General features: G+C 32.9%; 2 protein-coding genes and 1 long non-coding RNA gene across 3 annotated transcripts; 2 read left to right on the plus strand and 1 right to left on the minus strand.

Annotated features, from left to right (window-relative positions):
• The first annotated feature begins 4,656 nt into the window (after positions 1-4,656).
• On the plus strand, positions 4,657-7,076 carry LOC143542451 (DEMETER-like protein 3). The gene is made up of 12 exons (XM_077035031.1): positions 4,657-4,736; positions 4,810-4,975; positions 5,064-5,146; positions 5,224-5,520; positions 5,855-5,923; positions 6,002-6,038; positions 6,181-6,263; positions 6,355-6,483; positions 6,573-6,609; positions 6,686-6,743; positions 6,844-6,896; positions 6,990-7,076. Exons 4-12 carry the CDS (start codon positions 5,390-5,392, stop codon positions 7,074-7,076), a joined length of 684 nt encoding a protein of 227 aa, XP_076891146.1. The 5' UTR covers positions 4,657-4,736; positions 4,810-4,975; positions 5,064-5,146; positions 5,224-5,389.
• Positions 7,077-7,178: 102 nt separating this feature from the next.
• LOC143542445 (uncharacterized) lies at positions 7,179-7,961 on the plus strand. The gene is made up of 3 exons (XR_013136904.1): positions 7,179-7,259; positions 7,343-7,381; positions 7,454-7,961. It is a non-coding gene; the product is annotated as an uncharacterized LOC143542445 (long non-coding RNA).
• An 862-nt stretch (positions 7,962-8,823) lies between these two features.
• LOC143542447 (CASP-like protein 1F2) lies at positions 8,824-10,145 on the minus strand. Its single transcript, XM_077035027.1, has 3 exons — positions 9,940-10,145; positions 9,718-9,841; positions 8,824-9,205 (listed from the first exon to the last, which is right to left on the minus strand). The coding sequence occupies exons 1-3, from the start codon at positions 10,140-10,142 to the stop codon at positions 8,984-8,986; spliced, it is 549 nt and encodes a 182-aa protein (XP_076891142.1). The 5' UTR covers positions 10,143-10,145; the 3' UTR covers positions 8,824-8,983.
• Positions 10,146-20,579: the final 10,434 nt, after the last annotated feature.

Here is a 20,579-nt window from a genome sequence, read left to right on the forward strand (position 1 = left end):
GCCACGCGCAGGAGTTGCTCAGTTATACCCCCGATTGCCAGAGACTCCTGATTGAAACGAGTGATGTAGTCCTCAATCGTTTCATCATTCCTGCGCACGCAGTGCATGATGTCATCAGGATCGCGCGTGTGTCTGCGCTGCTGTACGAAGTGGGCTTGGAACTTTTCCAATAGTTCCTCAAACCCATCAATTTGCCCAGTCGGCAAGCTCTCGAACCAGACACGCGCCGCGCCCGTAAGGCAGCGGGCAAACATGTGACACCATGTTGGCATCGTCCAGCTCTCTAGGTTTCCCGTGTTATAGAAACCTTGCAAAAAGTCATCTGGATCTGTTGTGCCATCATATTTGCCCAGACCACTTGGCATCTTGGTCTTGTGCTGGATGGGGGCCTTAGCGATGCGCTCAGTAAATTTTGAGTGCTTCACTAAGATGGCCGGCCTGTACGGCGTGGTTACGTCCACTTGCCCCCTCACTGGCGGGCTGTACGGCATGTGCAGATCCAGATCTGCTCTGGCTCCAGGCGCCATGTTCACAGGCGCGCGGAGTTGTGAGCCTCCTGCATGAGTATCTCGCGTCTTCCTCATGCTATGCACTTCTTCATCACTGAACTCAGTGTGTGCAGTGTGAACAGAATGTCCGTCTTCCGGCGCGCGCGGCCTTTTTGTAGTCTGCTTATCAAACGCTTGCCTTTGTGTTTGGTCGGCTGTCTTTTTCTGTTTGACCATTTCATTGTACTTTTCCATTAGACGCCGCTGCTCGTTTATGAGCCATTCATTCGGATCATTTGTTTCTTCTTCTGGACCCATTGGTCCTTTCTGTTTCGCGCCGGCAAGATTTTGTAACGTGAGATCGTCTGGAGGAGTTTCAGTCTGGCCGTGAGGGGTTGTGATGAAGGGACGGTTACTGGTGGCGCGCGTAGAATCACGCGGCACCCTCAGAAACTGCTGTCCCTCATTGACACCCTCACGTTCAATATCCTCCAGAGCTTGATCAGCGTTACGAACGCCAGAAACCATGGTGATTGATTTTTTTTATGTAGATCTGATGAGATCTGATTGCCGTTTGTAACAGTGGATGGCGCCAATGAAGAAACGTGGATCTCCTCACTGGTAGCAGATCTACTTTCCTCGGGTTTTGATTGTACTATTTCACCGATGGTTCTTCTGGATCTGTGTTCTTCCACCTACAAAATGAACAACGCCGTTAACTTACCCCTCAGAAAGGGACAGAGGGGTCCTCTTTGGGGTAACCCTCCGGCGTGAGAATAAGTATGTGTAGGAGAAGATAATAATGTGTGAGTAAGGGAATCTGGAGGGTATTGCTTAATAGCTGAATACTGTATGATTGTGTGACTGTGTGTTTGTATGTAACTGACTGTGAGTGAATGTAATTCAATATGATTGAATGTGATATCACTGCCTGTAACTGTCAATGATTGAGTATGAATGTCTCCATCAAAGTGGAGTTGATGCTGTATTTATAGTGCTAAGGTTTCCACTGATTGGGCTCAGCCTCGTTGGCCTCCTCCAATCGCACTGCGCCACGTGTCCTCTGGGACACCTGGCGCTTTCTCGTTGGTTGTAATCACGTGGTAGCACATGTGTCATGCTGAGTTGTCGACCTTTCATTTGGCAGCTGTCAACATCAGCATATTCTTACTCCTTAAAAAGATACCTTCTGGAAGGTTGTCTGACGTGCACAATCAAGGTTGCCCTAATCCTGATTTGGATAAGGACGAGGTCGATTATGTGCATGTGTGATATGCGCCAATCCTGAGGATGCGCGAGGTCTTCTCTTTATTCTCACGCGCAGATATCTCATGCGCAGATGTGATATGCACGAGCATGTGATATGCGCCGCGCGCTGATGCGCCGCGCACATATGTGATGCGCGAGCATATGTGTGCCTGGGCATATGATGCCTGAGCATGTTTTGTATGCGCCATGCGCATAGGTTTTGGCTTTATGCCTTCATAATGTCTTTATCTTGTGGGTTGACCCGCCTTGCTCGGTGTTGAGGCGGGTACATACCTCTTCATGATGAAACAAATAAAAATGGCTTTTCATTTCGGTGAAGAAAAATGTTAAAAACCATCCTGAGCCAACACAAGTTTGATTTTCATAAACTTATTTGTATAGGGAAAAAAACAGAAACGATAAAATAAAAAGTATATTTAAAAAAATGAATTTATATGCATACAATTATTAAATATTGTATGCATATGTGTTTACACTTTACATATGTAACAAAAGCTACTTTTAACATCTTTTTTATTATTATTTCTATTTTTTATATATTTTTTAAAATTTTTTTATTAACTCACATATTTATCTAACCAATTATTTTTTATTTTTATTGTTTTCGTTTGATGCCCACCGCTAAAGGCGAAGGATGGTTAGGGCCAGGGGTGGCCCGGCGACCTTTGTGTTTTTTGTGCAGAATATAAATTTACTTGTTTTCGGTTGAATTTTTAGCTCCACCCACTTTGTCTACAAAAATTTTTATACGTATTTTTGTCCCCTCCTCCCGGATGTCTCCGTCCAAAGTTCGCCACTGGCTGCTAGTTATTAAAAAAAATGACATGACTACGTTTCGATACCTTTTTGGTTGCATTACAACTATATTTTTGAGTTTTCACTTCGTTTGGTGTTACGAACATAACAAAACAGAAAAATTTTACGCCGGCTGCTACGCAATAGTTTAATCTAGCAAGTTAATTAACAACAAAAATATATGCCTTCAGATGTGAAGATACAAAAGGTTAATAAAAAGTTTATGTTTGTTAAAAACCAAAGAGATATAAGTTGAATAATAATTTTTTAACTAGTGATTAAAACTTGTGCCATTTGTAATCAAAAGGTGTCACCCCACTAATTAACTGAAGAGACAGATAGTGCCGCCATTTATCTTACCATCATTATATTGCAGAGAGTTGCATGTCATCAACAACACCTAGAAGCTTTCTTGCTTTCTTCATTTGCTTGTCTTTCTGCAAAATAGAAATCAAATGAAGAACCAACGTACACCTTCCATTTTCATTCATTTTATTTAACTTGTGCAAAGCCAGGTTGATAGTTTATTAATTTTAACCTTTAATTTGGTGCATGCATGTGTTCAGGTAACACTCGCTCCGGCGTTAATATTATTGCACCGAGCACACCGATCCCAGAAAGTGAAGAGTCGTCAAACAAAAGAGTCAAGTACTCGAAACCTTATAACAAGTTCAAGCCTAAAGTTTCCACAGACACTTGTTGCCGGAGAGTTCTAGATTTTGGCTCCGTTAAGACAAAAACCATGAACATTTACACAAGGAGTGGTCATTGTTTTACCCGAAAAGTCAACTACATTGAAGATGACAACCAAGTTAGTAAGTACATTGAACCTTTTCTACATACTGTTTGTTAAGATTGATTTTCATTACTTTGTGATTATATTCTTTTTGGACATGTTCAAGAGGGAACTTGAAAAAGGTGAGGAACCTTTCATTTTACATGTAAAAAAAACTATAAAACTCAATTTCACATGTAAAAAGTTAGTTTTTTGAAACTTTTTGCACTTTTTGCTTATAAATACACGTAGAAAACATTCCAATAAAAAAATTAATTTTGTAAAAATATTTTTTTTTACCCTTTCTTAACCAAATTTTTTTTAAATGGCTTCTACATGTTTTTGTTATTTAAAAGTTCTGAATAAGATTATGTAAAAATGTGTTTTTTATATGAAAAATGATTTTTTTAGTATTTTTTTACATGTAAAATGAAGAATTCCCCGGTTTTTCACTTTTTGTAGTTACCTCATGAACATGTCCCATATTCTTTCTAAATGTGTAGAGTAGTCATCATCCAGGCCTCCCCAAGAATCCCTGAAAATACATTCCGGGGTTGAGGCGAGTATAAACAATGACCCTTGAATTATAAACTTAATAATTAATAACTCATGTATAATTTAAATAATTTTGATAATAAACAAAAAAAACTTTTGTAGCAAAATGTTCGATTTTAAATGGTTACACGAAATGTGAGGCGGCTCTTCTTACATTTTTTGAAGCAAAGCTGTTGATTAACTCTTTATGATTCAGACTCTCAAATATCACGTTTTCAGTTTTGTGATAAATAGGTTGGTAATTTTACCAATTGGGTTGCATTTACAAATCTAGTTATGCAAATTACTAATAGGGGCCCTACATAAAACCCAAAGAAAAGTCTTTTTTTTTCTTTTTTTTATATATATTAGAATTGAACCCAAAACTTTTGCCTTCATAGACCAACAATCTTTCCACTGCATGTCAAAGACTATTGTGCCCCCGGAAAAAAATGGGCCATATGTGAGTGCCCACCCCGCACATGTGGGTCGACCCTTGGACTAATCAAGAAAATGAATCTAAAGTATATACTGCATGTAAATTCTTGTTGCTTGCTTATTTGTTTGATTTTCATTATTTACATCATAGAATGTAAGAAATTGTTGAAGGAAGAGCATGAGTTATTCAGACGAAGGGCTTCATCCTTCATCTGCTCCATGCGCTCTGTACAAGGTAATCAATCTTAAATCACCATTTTGGTTATTTAACCCTTCTAAGCTATATATGTTTTCATAATACATCAACTTATTTATCAAATTCCATCAAAATGTTATGTTTTAACAGGACATAGGCCTTTCATGGGTTGGAAAGGTTCTGTTGTCGATTCTGTTGTTGGTGCTTTCCTAACCCAAAATGCAACAGACAGTTCATCAAGGTAAGTTTAGTTGTTGTCATGTATAATTATTATATATTTCTTCACCTGATATTACACATGCAATCTTGGTTAGTTCTGCATTCATGAATCTTGCTGCAAAATTCCCAAATCAAATCATAACGGGAAAACACACCGAGCATACCATAAACTGGGACGCAGTAAGAACTGCAGAACATTCTAAGATCTCTAAGGTCATCGATAAAAGAGGCATGAATAATCGGATTGCAAAACGAATTCAGGTAATTAAGATTATAAAAAAAAACTGTGTATATATCATATATGTATATGTGTATATACAATTAAAAAATTGGTTTTTATGTGATGTAGGAGTTCCTTGATAGCATATATGATGATGAGACCGGGCTTATTGATCTGGAGTGGTTAAGAAACGCCACGGCTGAAGAAGCCAAGTAAGATTCTCCTGAGTTAATTTGGTGTAATCATGGTTTGATTTGTAAACAAGTGAGTTAATTGCATATACCCGTAGGCTTTACTTTATGGAAGTATATGGACTTGGTATAAAAAGCACTGAATGTCTACGTTTATTGACACTAAGACAACGAGCATTCCCTGTAAGCTATTCTTATTTCCCATGAATAGTAATTTGTAATATAAATCCTGAGTATCCAATTTGGGACAGGAATATTGATCGTATGACGAATTACACTTTCCCTGGTTTGTTTTGTTTCAAGGTTGACCGACACGTGTGTAGAATAGTAGTGCGTCTGGGATGGGTCCCACTTGAAACGCTTCCTGATGGAGTTCTCTTACATCAGCTAAATGAGTGAGAATCCCATTTCAATTAACTTTTGTATATAATTTTATATAGGGATGGGTGTGGTTCAAACAGTTTTTAACGCAAGAAATGCAAGAAGCATTAGAGTATGCTAACACTAGAGGAACTATAATTACGTACGCTATCGTTTTGAACTAATAATTACATTTTTTGTAGCATAATAATTAGTATGCTACAGCAATGGTTAAAAACTATAGCGTAGTAATGATTACTCTAGTGTTAGCATAATCACTCTAATATACTTAAAACTTCTCAGGTTAAAAGTTGTGCGTGTATGCATTGATCCATTTGTTCTTATGACAACATAATTTGTGCAAGCTAGGTACCCTAACAATGAAGATGTTCAAGAATATCTTTCACAGAGGCTGTCTATCCTTGATGTCGACACATTGTAAATAATTATCTCTCATAACTAACTTATTCTACTACAATATACTATCCGCACAAACTAATATGTGATGCAATGCAGATACGAGCTTCACTATCAAATGATTACTTTTGGAAAGGTACGTTAAAACATTTAGATCTTGAACACAAAACAAGCATTATATATATTTTATAAAATGAAATAGAAACACCAAACCACGGTTATTTTTTAGTGATTTATTATTGTGTGTTGTGTATACTTTATATTTTAAAATTATACAGGTGTTTTGCACCAAGACGAAACCAAATTGCAATTCTTGTCCTTTGAAGAATGAATGCAAGCATTTTGCTAGTGCATCCACAAGGTTTTTTTCGGTGATCCTTGAATTATCACGTATAAATTATTGATTATGCCAACACCAACAATTCAAAGTTGTTTGCTAAATGATGGTACAGCGGCGGTGAAAAAGCATCTTTTCCAACTACACGTGTGCAGTCCACTCCTGAACTAGTAGACATTGAAGATCTTTGCCTCGGTCCTATGGTTCGTAAGACTGCAGGTCGATTGAGGACAAAACACCAAGTGTATGTAACCAATTTTAGTCAACTTATTACTGTTTTTCTATAGTTATAGCAATGCTTGTCCTAATCATCAATGTGTATGTGCAATGCAGCTACGAGCTTCCTGATGCACATCCTCTTGTGCAACGGGTTAGTGTCCTCCAGCTTTAGATATGCATTCATGTATATTTGATATGATTTTGATTATACAAGGTTTGTGTTGCAGTTAGACAAAAGAGACCCAAATGATGAAAATCCTTACTTGCTTGCTGTATGGCCACCAGGTAGATAAAATTGTTAATTTAGATTAAAAATTAAAAGCTTAGGTATACCATCTTCACAACCAGAATAACTTAAAGTTGTATTTAATTCTTTATCTGTTAGTTGACAAATCAAGTGGTTCGCAGCAAGAAGAAACAATGCTTGGAGCTTTTTTGGTACGTGTCGATTATTTTAATCTCTAAAGTTGTTTTTATTCAAAGATTTAGGCTTCGTTTATCGTTTGTATTACAAAATGGACATATAAACAGGTACCGCATCGAACGGCAACAAGAGGCTCCTTTCCACTGGATGGAACATACTTCCAAACTAACGAGGCATTTTCCCTTTTTGTTTAATTAATTTGGTTGATTTGGTTAAAAAAAAAAGTGGCATATAATATATATATAAGGTTTCACATATGCAGGTGTTTGCAGATGATTATACTAGCAAATACCCAATTGTTATGCCCCGAAAGCTGCTTTTCAATTTAACCTCAAAGACGCTTTATTGCGGAACCTCTATCTCAAGTATATCCGAAGGTAGAAAATCTCAAAATAAAATAATAAATATTTATGTATATGTATAGCATAGTTGGTGATAACTTGTATATTATGTAATCCAGGGATGTCATTCAAGGAAAGACAAGAATGCTTTTTGAAAGGTATATTTACACGTCCCATACCATATCGCCGCGAACGTACACACTATTGGCTTGACTTGATGTTTTGTGCAGGATATGTTTGCATCCGTGGTTTTGATATGAAGACCAAGGAACCAAGGTCTCTGCACTGCAGGTTTCATCAAACTAAAACTGTAAGGCCCCGCAGAAAATCACAAGAACGAACCAAGAACAATGGAACGGACAGCTTAGTTATCTGGCTCTGAATGTTTTGATGGAGGTTATGCGCTAAGAACATTAAATATATGTGTTAGTTATCTGGTTCTGAATATTTTGATATAGGTTATGTGTTGAATACGTTAGATATGTGTTAGTTGTCTGGTTCTGAATATTTTGATGAATGTTATGTGTGAAAAACATTAAGTATGTGTTAGTTATCTGGTTCTGAATATATTTTGGAGGTCATGTCAGTTGGTGGTTTTTTGACCAAGTGTGGCTTTTTTTTTTCTTTTTGAAGTAAAAGTGAATCGATATGCTTTACAAAGCAACCAAGTTAGATTCTGTATGCTTCATGAATCATGAGTCTAAATTGACTTAGAGTTGCTATCTTGATGTCAATAATTTGCATATAATGTATCTAGCGTCCAAGGGTGAATCTGAGATCTTTCGTTACATGGGTCGATAACAATAGGTCGACTTGATATAACTATAAAAAAGATATTCTATGTCGTGGAGGTGACCCAACGTTGGTTGTCATAAAACCTCACTCGAAGGTTACATGTCCAACAAATCAAAGGTAGTATAATAATTATGTGTAGTATAGTATATTATTAACCTGTTTGTCTAGAAACAAGTGTTGACGTTGTGGAAAATGGGAGTTTGAAGACTTTGAATCCAAGTAATAACAATTTGGACCGGTAATAAAGTTGAGTGAGGTTAGAACTATGTGTTTTAACTCCATTTCATGTGATTATGATTAGAAGCAGGAGATCAAGATGGGGAGTTAAAGTCGAACGCAAGAATTCCGTACGGACTAAAAGTGTTTATGCCCAGTAAAAGCCCAAAATGAGTGTATTTTACTCCCGCTGGTGTAAAATAGGCCGGACATTTGAATTTTTCATGTTTTTCCTATTGGTTGATATTTTTAGGTTATACATGCAATATAGTATCTAGTGATGTTTATGCATGATTATTCTATCATTTACATTGTAATGCTATAGGTGAGACTCATGTTTGATATGGAGGATGACGATCAAGCACTTGGGATAAAAAGAACAGGTGATGGTGGTTGTGTTAGTAATGGATCATGAAAACTGATTGTACTTGTTTATAAGGTTTTTTAAATATTGAAAAACAAGTTTCATGTCACCTATGTTCAGTAATAAAAAAAATAATATTGAATCACTTTTAATACTACAATGAATGTATGAATGTAAAGAGCTATATTAAACTATCATTCAAAGTACATATCATTCAAAGTCACACTTTAAGACACAAGGGTCAAATTGCATTTCTTTTATTCATTAAAAACAAACAAAACACAAACTCTCATTCAAATAAATAAACATTTTAATTTAAAACACCCCAAGTTACTACTATCACTACATTAAGCTAGTAGTTTGTTTACTTGCCACTCTTTAAAGTTTAAACCTTGATTTGTCTCGCCTTATTAGCCGATATGATGGCAAGAACCAAATAACAAAATAAACATATGTAACCCAAGATCAAAGAAGGAGCTACTTTATGACAAAACTTGCCAAAATTGTCACAAATCGGCATCCAACCTGCATAACTGTTTCCATACTTGCCCACTTGCGCAATGGTAGTCGCGGCTCCGATTCCACCCGCCAACAATACCATTATCATCTGTAATATCACAACCCAAATCTAGTTATGTAATTGATGTAAACCGCAAGCAACAATAGATATGGGAGACGAGGGTTTCAGTGTACATAAAAGCAATAAAGTTGTCTTCCCCTTTTTGAGAAAATTATGTAAGTTCCAAAGTGGCACAAACTATAGGGATTACTAAAGGTGGAGTTAAAACTTCGTACTTTTTTCAATTGAAAAGCATTTTATTTTATTATTATTATTTTTTTTTGCCAACTAGGATTTGAACCCATACTCTTTAAAATATTGTGTAAAAATATTAAAAAGGTCAAAATCACAGTTAAAAAATTATGTATAAAAACGTACAATTAATTCTTTTTTATAAATCACTAAATGGCATTCGGAGGTGTTTGCTATATTTAGAGTTCGATAGTTCAAATCCCACATCTGACTAGACATGTTAGTTGATTTAGGAATAAATATTATCTTTTAAAACTTAAAAAGAAACTACTTTTAATAATTTGAAATGAAGTAGAAGAACATGTTACCAGATCATGAAGGAACAAGTAAAAATAATTAACCGAGCTAGAGAATTTACGGACGAGCATAAAAACCGACAGCAACGACAACACAGAGAAGGCACAAACAACCACATTCATCACAGTAAAAAACCTGAAAATATTAAAAATAAATAAAAAAACAACCTTAAAAAAACATCATGGTAATTCGATAAAATAATCCAAACAAAAGACATGGAAATAAAGTTGTACTTCAAGGCAGGAGTGTAAGTGTAACTTGCGTCGAGTGGAGTACCGTACAGGACCTTGGACTGGCGGCTGTTGAACATCAAACAGGCGGCAGTAATTGAAGTGGCGGCGGCGGTTACTCTGAGTGAGATTTGAGAAGCCATGAAAGAGGAATGCGTGTTTGGTTGGTGTTTGAGGTCATTGGAGTTGTTGGTTTCAGTTTCCATGGTTAATAACTTTGGAGTTATAAGTGGATACTAGAGGGTGGGTGTGTGTTATTTATAGTGGAAATGAAAGAAAGAGATAGGCTTTAACTGGGGAATTTTGGTCATGGATGGAAGACTTATTGGTCAACTCTCTTCACAATTGGTAAATTTGTGTAGTTTAACCATTTTCATTTCCTGTATTTATATAAATGGTTCAATTGTTTTCAATCATGTCTTTTAAATTGTGTGCTTACTATACATAATCGTGTGTTATGTGCATAACAAAAATTATCAAACTAATTTATTCTTATTCTTGTGTGTTCTAGTTTTTTGTTTTAACGGTCAATAAACATAGAATGCCTAGGTACTTCGTACGGGGTGATCCAATAACAAAAGACTACTGTCAGCTGGTCCAACCTAGTCGTACAGAGCCCTTAAGCACCTCCAATTTATCTCCAGTTACGGGGAAAACACACCGGCCCGAAGGCCCACTGATGGTAAAATGCGGCCACCCTCTAGATCGAACTAGAAATCACAAATATCTCAGTTTTCCTTTATTGAGCCACTATCCCTCTAAAATGTTGCAAGTAGGGTTTGAACTTGGGTCTTCATTGTATTGTTCCCCTCAAGGTTGCAAAAGTCGCTAGGCGGACCCTAGGCGGTCGACTGGAGAGTTGGGAGTACTCGGCCTTAGTCGGTGAGTACTCAGCCTTAGTCGGAGAGTACTCGGGGATGGCTCACCGAGAACTCGGCCTAGGCGGGGATTACTCGGGGATTACTCGTTAAGTACTCGGTGCCTAGGCGCGATTTTTACAACCATGGTTTCCCTACAATGTGTAGAATATACATGAATGAAAAATATTAATAATTTGTTTTAGTATTTTTATGACTAAATAAAGAGATGAGGGAAAAATATTCAATTTACGTTATTATTTTTTCTTAAGTTTGAAAACATGTTTGCTTGATTGTTGTTATTCTAATGTTTTGTAATTTGCATGATTTTGTCCGGTATAAGATTATGGATGAAACAAAATACAATAACTTGTGTCCTCGTAGTACTTTGTGTTCTTTGATAAACGAAATACTAATTTTCAAGTAGTGGATGGATAAGTAAATACGATTTTAGAAAAAAAAAAAAAAACCACTCACAAAAAAGATAATAATAAATAATCATTGGATGGATTTCTGCATTCATAAAAAAATATTAATATTGCTGGAACTACAAATTTGACAAACGATGATTGTTTTCTTTTTCTTTGTGCGGAAAACGTAAATAAAGCTGAATGCCATATACCCTAAAGTAATTTAACTATTTTCTTGCCTCATTTAATTATCCATGAGGAAGATAGATTATATATTTTTGATACAAAAGAAGCTATAAATAATACCGTAAGTCAAACGAGCTCTATAAATATTAGGTTGATTTTTTTATTGCAAAATAATTTAAAAAGGTAAAAAAAAACTACTAATTCTAGCAAGAGGCTAGAATGAATTTATACAAACCACCAAACCTTCAATGAGTCACGAAGATTGAAGAACAATAAAACTGAAATTAACCAAAATTTTGGTTTAGATACACTACACTTCGCCCGGTTCTTCATCCACCAATACGTGTGAGACTTAAGTTTTAGTTTGTGGTTGCAAGGATAGAGAATGTTAACGTGAAAGGTTATTTGGTTAAAATCATTTTCATCAAGAGGCCGGCTCAATTGGGATTATTAGTTTATTAGTTTATGCCCGTAAATATAGTAACCTTGTTATAATTTATATCCATGAGTCCATCTACCGAAAACATAATCACCCTTATTTACCCATCTTATATATTAATGTGTCCATCTGTCCAAAAAATACACAGTGGTCCAGTTGGCTTTTGTTTGACATGAACGAAAACTTACCATGAATGAGTTTTGCATTACCATAAGTGAGTGTTCTATATGTAGCAAGAATAATACAAGTTGCAAATGATTATAGATAGGTTACCTAATAAATTTACAACGGTAACTGATAGAAATGTACCAAACAAATCATTTCTTTTTAATTATTAACCGTATACAGATTAAATTAGAAACATCATTTAATTAACTTTCTTTAACTCTTTTTATTTTCTAACAAGGCTATTAACCGGTGTACGACACGGGTGAAAATATATAAATCGTGTAACAATCACACGTAATTTTAAACAACAAGATAGCTTATGATATATATTTATTGTGACATAAACATAATATATAGTTGTTAATAATACCAGTACCAAAATAAATAATTGTTAAACATAGTTTTAAACCAAAATAGCATTCAATTTACAATTCTTAGAAACATAATTAAAACTTCAAAATAAAAATTCATAAACTACTAAACACTTCTTTATAAAGATATTAAATTACATGAAGTGTGAAAAATACATTAATACATGAATAATAAATAAAATATTCAACCAATCTTGTACAAAAAGTAAGACATTTTTAAATACTTCATCCATGACATAAGCTATTCTAGTTGGGGTGCCATAAACTGAAATGATAAAATTAAATAAATGTTAAAAATTATATTATTTGGACTAAACGGAACTTTGGTTATTAATCGGAATAATCATAATTAAATACAATAACAATTAATAACACATAATAATTGAATTATCAATTATGGAAGATTTTGAATTATGTGAAAAAATGTGAAATTGGTGTTCTAATGTATAATTGGAATAACTACCAACAACCGGAAAAATTGATTTTGAATGACTATACCCTGAATAATTAACAATAATGGAAATAATTTAATTCCAAATGGATTTACCAGGAATAATAAAAATAATAAAACCAATAATTGAAAGGGCAAAGAAAATAAATGGACAATGACATAATGAATAATATGTGAATCGGGCATTTGAGTATCAAAGAACCTTGCCGGAAAAACGTAACACTTCAACATCTCCATTGAATCTTGGATTTGATATACAACCTAAAGAGATTATAAGACAATCATATAATAAATGATTTCAATACAAACAAAAATGGAAAAGAAAGAGTTGTCAATGAAATAATGAATAACTAGGGTATAGTCCGTGTTACACACGGGTGGAAAAACATGTCAACAAACATAATAAATTTAAACAACAAATTCATGCATAACTAAATTATTTAATAAGTGTGACCTTAAATTTAATTTTCATATTCCAAAGAGTTTAGAAAATCATCAAAATTTGACTCATAGTTCTCACACTCTAACAACCATTTTACCTTCTCGCTAACTTCATTTTCCAAATCCAAATGTGTCCTTTCTTTTCTAACATTAGCAAGATTCAAGTGATTCAAATCTCTTAAAAGAAACATAGATTATAATATTGATTTAGGTAGTGCCCGTGTTACACGCGGTATAACATATTTAAAACATAATATATATGTAACATAATATAAATTTAATCAAATCTAAATGTTGTACTTATAAATAAATGATATATTTCAATATTGTTCAATATTGTGTCCAAATGGTAGTATTTGAACTAACAATATATTTCAAACCTGGGTAATATTTAAAACGAAAGTAAGAAATAATTCGTAGTAGTTGTAGAGATTGTAATATTGGATTTAAAATTGAAATAAATTGGAAGATAATTTTGAATTTCGATTTGTTAACGAAAAAGTCTGTAACTTATTTTTGTAAAGTTCATATAAAGGTTGAAAATTATAGTCAAATCATTATTCATTATCATTATTATAAAATAAAGTCTAAATCATATACCAAAGATGCATACAATTACCGGAAAGTTAATTTGAATTTGTAATTTATATATATACAATATTGTATATTGTATACAATTACCAAATATATTTTATATAGATATACATGTCAAACCCCAACCTACGGCGGAAATGTCGGGGCGCGAACTGATTGTCACAGCTCTCAAGGTTACTATCATGCACAATATAAGTTTCAATATCTATTTAATAATTTCAAATAATAATCATCTTTACAAAAAAATCCAAATAAACGAAGGTACATATATCAGTCAATAACAATAAGTCTCATTAAGTTTTCTTCTAGCATAAATCCTTAAGTGATTTTGTACTTCACATCAAACGATAACATGCATATGCGTTGAAAATAATATAGTTTTGTCAACACAAAGTTGAGTGAGCAACACACCAGTTTGAAGGTTCATATAGAAAAATAAGTATTTGCAACAAGTCATATGAGTATAACAAATTAACCAAATGAGCAAGTATAACTGAGATGTCGAGAAGCACAAAGCTATAACGACTGGCGTATGATCATACTAGACTGAGATTATGTTGGACCTCTCCGAATGCGAAAGCATACAAAGCAAATAAGCACATAAACAAGTAAGGTATAAGTTGTTAACACATAAGACAAAGTTGCAGTTCTGTGTATAAGTATATATGAAAAGTATGTTTACGCATATGTCCCCAAAACGTGAGAAAAACAAGTAAAATAGGGGAATGTGGTACTCACCTCGATAGACGAACAAAAGTGAATGAGAATATTAAGAATGCGGGAAATCACGCGTTGACGATAAAGCCTATAAAGGAAAAGGGAAGTACGGATACGCTAAGTAAATGTACAATATCGATTATGAAAACTCGATAACCATTATTAAATTAATATTATAATAATATAATATTATATATAAAGATTTATTATTTAAAACAATTAGTTTGGTTATAAAAACATATCTTGAAAATATTATATTTTTTCTTTAGTTTTATAAACATATTTATTTATATAGTTTACTTGAGATTATATATATATATATATATATATATACGAATGAAAACGTGAGTTAAACAAATATCATAAAGTCGGTTTTCAATAAAATAGCTTTATTTGATTATTAATATTAATTATATACTTAATAGAGATTTTTTAAAAAAAATAATTAACAAAATAAACTGAAAAATCGGGGTGGCAGTGTAACACCCTTGGCAAACACAACATCGTCCCACTCTTAGGCTATCCCACATCGGCCGTGGACAAGAGAGATCATTGGTTCATAAGTAATGTCCTGCCTCTTAACATCATCAACGCGTTTTGGGCAACCAAAAACAAATCCGTGAGCTCTTCGTGGGCAGAGCGGACAATATTGGTGGTACGAGAGGCCGGGGTGTTACAGATTGGTATCAAAGCCACTCTTGTGCCGTTCGGGATGATGGGACATGCCTCATCGAGGACGATGAGTCCAAAGGGGGGTTGTTTGTAACACCCTTGGCAAACACAACATCGTCCCACTCTTAGGCTATCCCACATCGGCCACGTACAAGAGAAATCCTTGGTTCATATGTAATGTCCTGCCTCTTAACATCACCAACGCGTTTTGGGCAACCAAAAACAAATCCGTGAGCTCTTCGTGGGCAGAGCGGACAATATTGGTGGTACGAGAGGCCGGGGTGTTACAGGCAGGGTCTCGAACCCGAGACCTGCCCCCTAAAAGTCATATGGTTAAGCAGCTGAGCTATCCAGCTTAATGCAAATAGATTTAGAAATCTTTATTTAAAAACAGTAACAGATTCAATCAGAGTTGACTATGAAACCCTAACAATCAAATTGATCAATCCGTTAATGCAAATCAAAATTAATCATAGGGCTTTTGATCTCCATGAAAAACCGATCCTAATGATATAAACAATTACCTTAAACGATGATCGGAGATGGTGAACGAGAACCGAACAGAGCCGACCAAAAAAGCTTAAGAACGGACAGGTAAACGGCCAAACTAATATAATTAAGTATAGGGTTATGATAGGCGACGACTTTGAGATTGTATGTGTGAATTTAATTGCGTTTATGAAATCGTTTATATAGAAAACGAGATTAGGGTTCATAGCGTGAGCAATAAGTTGGGGCCCATGATCTGGATCCTTCTAGACGAAATTAAACGAGGGATTAGGGTCGGCTGGATGCGAATTAAGGCTTAGGAACGCTTAATTAGACTTTGGTTGATGGATTGGGCTCAAGAACAAACTAGGGTTTGTATTAAACGTTTTGGGTTCGGTTTTGGTTTAGATCCAAATTCAAAAACGGGTTAAATAACGATACTTACAATTTAATCCTTGATGTTTAAAGATGGACACAAGAATTTGGGCTAAAAGTGTATAAACGATAAAGATTTAATTATATTAATAAAAATAATCAGTTTTGCTCGATAAACGCCAATTATATTTATTTAATAAAAATAACCCGAGCATTGAACCGAGTCGGGTAAAAGTATAAGTTCGAAAATCCGAGTTGTTACAATACAATATTGTATATTGTATATATTGTATATGATCCTTAAGTTATTAACCTTTATAAACACAATTAGATTAAGTTGTTTAAATGTAACAATATAGTTAAAATTTTAATGTATATAAAATAATATTTTTAGTCAAATCATTATTATTAATATGGACCATTAATTATAAATTAATGGTTAATCATATACCAAAAATGTTTAGAATTATCATATTCAAAGCATTAACCTCCACTGACCTTAAATATGTAAGTTGAAATTTGAGTGCGTGATTAATTTTATAACTATCCATTACATATACTTATTTATGTAAGATATAATATAAACAAAAATGATAATAAAATTTTGAAATTATAATCTTAAAACTAACAATATATTTCAAACCTGGGTAATATTTAAAACGAAAGTACGAAATAATTCGTAGTAGTTGTAGAGATTATAATATTGGATTTAAAATTGAAATAGATTGGAAGATAATTTTGAATTTCGATTTGTTAATATTAAAATCTATAACTTATTTTTGTAAAGTTCATATAAAGGTTGAAAGTTATAATCAAATCATTATTATAAAATAAAGTCTAAATCATATACCAAAGATGCATACAATTACCGAAAAGTTAATTTGAATTTGTAATTTATATATATACAATATTATATATTGTATACAATTACCAAATATATTATATATATATACAATATTGTATATTGTATATATTGTATATGGTCCTTAAGTTATTAACATTTATAAACACAATTAAATTAAGTTGTTTAAATATAACAATATAGTCAAAATTTAAATGTATATAAAATAATATAAGTTAATCAAATCATTATTATGAATATGGACCATTAATTATAAATTAATGGTTAATCATATACCAAAAATGTTTAGAATTATCATATTCAAAACATTAATCTCCACTGACCTTAAATATGTAAGGTGAAATTTGAGTGTGTGATCAATTTTATAACTATCCATTATATATATTTATTTATGTAAGATATAATATAAATAGAAACGATAATAAAATTTTAAAATTAGAATATAAATAGTAATAAAATAGTTTTGTAAATTATCAAAATATTATCAAAATAAGGTAATATAACTTATCTTTGAAAATTTTAGTCAACTTATAATTTAATTATTGATCATTAATTCTAAAATTAAGTTATTTAAATGTAACAATATAGTCAAAATTTTAATGTATATAAAAAAATATTTTAGTCAAATCATTATTATTATTATGGACCATTAATTATAAATTAATGGTTAATCATATACCAAAATTGTTTAAAATTACCATATTTAAAGCATTGACCTACATTGACCTTAAATAAGTAAGGTTAAATTTGAGTGCGTGATAAATTTTATAACTATCCATTATATATACTTATATATGGTGATCAAATTTATAACGATAATAAATTTTTTAAATTAGAATATAAATAGAAATCAAATAGTTTTGTAAATTATAAAAATACGGTAATATAAGTTATGTTTTAAAATTTAGTCAAAATTTAAATCTATATAAAATAATATATTTTAGTCAAATCATTATTATTATGGACTATTATTTAGACCATGTGTAGTCATAACTCTTTACCCCAGGTGTTATGCGCCACGTGGCGTCCAGTCAGAGTTATGATTTTTTACAAAAACATGGTGTACTCATAACTCTCCACCCCCAGGCGTTATGCGCCACGTGGCGTCCAGTCACTTTTACACTTTTTTGTTTTTTTTTAATTTTTTGATTAAAAATAATCAAATAATAATAATAATATGATAATACTAATTAGACTAACAAACACTTTCTACCAAACACATGAACCAAAGCAGATCAAAACCCTCTTTCACAACTTCACCTCCAAAACACCACCCACAAATCTTCTGATGAGCGTATCCTCTCAACACCGCCCACAAATCTTCAATCTTTCTCTTCATCCTCCAAAACCCTCTTTCACAACTTCAATCTTTCTCTTCATCCTCCAAAACCCGCTTCCTGTGGAAGAGAAGAAAGATTCCGATGAGGGCCCGGAGCTGCCATTGATTCCGATGAGGGTGGAGGAGAAAGATTCAGATGAGGGTGGAGGAGAAAGGATTCATGGAATAAAGGTTTTTTTTTAAATTCTGTGCCATTCTAGCGTTTTAAGTAAAACGCAACAAAAAATAAAATTACATAACGCAAGGGGGGCGGTGTACCCCCCGCGTTTTCCTCCAAAACGTTGGTGGCAAAGCTGCCACTACGGGTGGTCTTATAAGGAAAGTCAATATTCAATATTGATGTTAATTAAAGTGTGACTGGGATAATTAAAGTATTTAAATTACCATATTCATCTTAATTCGGTTATTTAGACAAATAAGGAAAGTCAAACTAAATAAATTGTATTAATAACCTGCAATAATAAAATCAAATATTAATATTGATATTATGGAGTATTTTAATTATAATTAATAACCGGAAAATTTTAAAGGTGTTACCGGAAAAACGAAATTGTGAGAATGACCATGGTATCTCGGATTTTTTCGTAGAATTTAAATTGAAATTAGGTTGTATGACTCGTGACATTTACCTGAAATTATAAAGTAGAATATTAATGTTTGTTTTGTGGAACATTTGATATTTAATTTATAACCGAAAAATTTAAATGTCTTACCGGAAAATACAAATAATGATAATAACTATGGTATCTTCGTTTTTTATTAAGAAACTATAATCAAATTTTCCATAAATCAATCGGGTAAATTACCTGAAATAATAAAGTTTTGTTATAATATTGATATTATGAAATATTAGAATTATAATTTATAACCGGATAATTTAAATGTGTCTTACTGGAAAAACGAAATAATGATACTGAATATGGATGACGCTGATTTATATTTAGAACCTAGAAGAAAAACATGTGTAACAAAAAAACAGGAAAAATATTAAACTTCAAATAAATATAAAACACTCATTGCTACAGATATAACACATAAACGGAAAACTTATTGGAATAACGTAAATACGTAGAAATATTAGCTTCATCGCCGTTTTTGATTTAGAACCTTAACAATGAAAATAAAGATAAAAAGGTTAGATCTAGAATAACCGGAAGAAAATATGATGTTGCCGGAAAAAGATACAACCTTGCCGGGAAATCATATAACATTGTTGGCCATTAAAGTATAATATATAACCTTACCAGAAAACGATTAATCTCGATCTACATTACCGGAATATAGAAGATGGTGGAGTTAGTAATTAAGCCCAGAGAGGGAGAGAGAGAGAGATTAAAATGATGGTGGAAATTCTAAGGTTTAAATAGTGTGTGAGATGACACATGGCAGCATAATAGAGAATCTTAGAAAGGAAATTTGGTGAGTTGAAAGCCTAGGTGGATAGCCTAGTAGAATGACATGTGGCAAATTGTATTGATTTAATAGATTAGTAAGATATGAGAATCGGCCGTTATAGTATCAAATAAAACCTTACCGGAAAACCGTAATAGTTCAACATCTGCATTAAATATTGGATTTTGATATACAACCTAAAGAGATTATAAAAAAATCATATAATAATTAAAATCAATACAAACAAAAATGGAAAAGATATAGAATTGTCAAAGAAATAATGAAGAATGTGAGAACCGGCCATTAGAGTATCAAATAAAACCTTACCGAAAAATGATTAATCTCCCTTATCGGAATAGGCGATGGTGGAGGTAGTAGTCCGAAACAGAGATATATAGAGAGAGAGAGAAATTAAAATGATTAGGGTTTACAATCTTAGGTTTATATAATGTGAATTGATTTGGTAAGTTTTTGAATTCTAATAATAATTATAATAATTAATATCATAATTACATTAATAAGTTACAAAAATATAAAAGTCAATATCATTGATTTAAAATTTAAATACATTAAGTTAAGTTACAAAAATATACAAGTCAATATTATTAATTTAAAATTTATCGTGAATATGTGGAAATTATAAGTATGGAAGTGAATGATATGGATGCATATGTGGGTAGTATAGGAGAATGACATGTGGACAGCACAAAGGCTTATACCGTATTTAAAATGTGACACCCGGCTAAAAATTAGCCTAAACCGCGACTTATATAATCTCGATTAGCAATAAAATTTCGTCATTATGAGAAAAATATTCTTTATTAGTGATCTAGACGTTTCAAAATCAACAAAAAATGCAAAAATCGCCACGTAACGAGCC

This window comes from Bidens hawaiensis, unplaced genomic scaffold (assembly GCF_021521415.1).
Source record: "Bidens hawaiensis isolate Kalapana, Puna unplaced genomic scaffold, B.hawaiensis_p1.1 tig00012849_1, whole genome shotgun sequence".
Classification (NCBI taxonomy): Eukaryota; Viridiplantae; Streptophyta; class Magnoliopsida; order Asterales; family Asteraceae; genus Bidens; species Bidens hawaiensis.

What these genes read in the sequence shown, in the direction of transcription:
- LOC143542447 (XM_077035027.1), bottom strand. Translation starts at nt 10,142, where the DNA reads ATGGAAACTGAAACCAACAACTCCAATGACCTCAAACACCAACCAAAC. An exon ending in ACTTACACTCCTGCCTTGAA is followed by an intron (nt 9,842 to 9,939) that starts GTACAACTTTAT and finishes TAATATTTTCAG; the next exon opens with GTTTTTTACTGTGATGAATG. An exon ending in ACTTGTTCCTTCATGATCTG is followed by an intron (nt 9,206 to 9,717) that starts GTAACATGTTCT and finishes GTGATATTACAG; the next exon opens with ATGATAATGGTATTGTTGGC.
- LOC143542451 (XM_077035031.1), top strand. Translation starts at nt 5,390, where the DNA reads ATGACGAATTACACTTTCCCTGGTTTGTTTTGTTTCAAGGTTGACCGA. An exon ending in TTGAGGACAAAACACCAAGT is followed by an intron (nt 6,484 to 6,572) that starts GTATGTAACCAA and finishes TGTGCAATGCAG; the next exon opens with CTACGAGCTTCCTGATGCAC. An exon ending in CACATCCTCTTGTGCAACGG is followed by an intron (nt 6,610 to 6,685) that starts GTTAGTGTCCTC and finishes TTTGTGTTGCAG; the next exon opens with TTAGACAAAAGAGACCCAAA.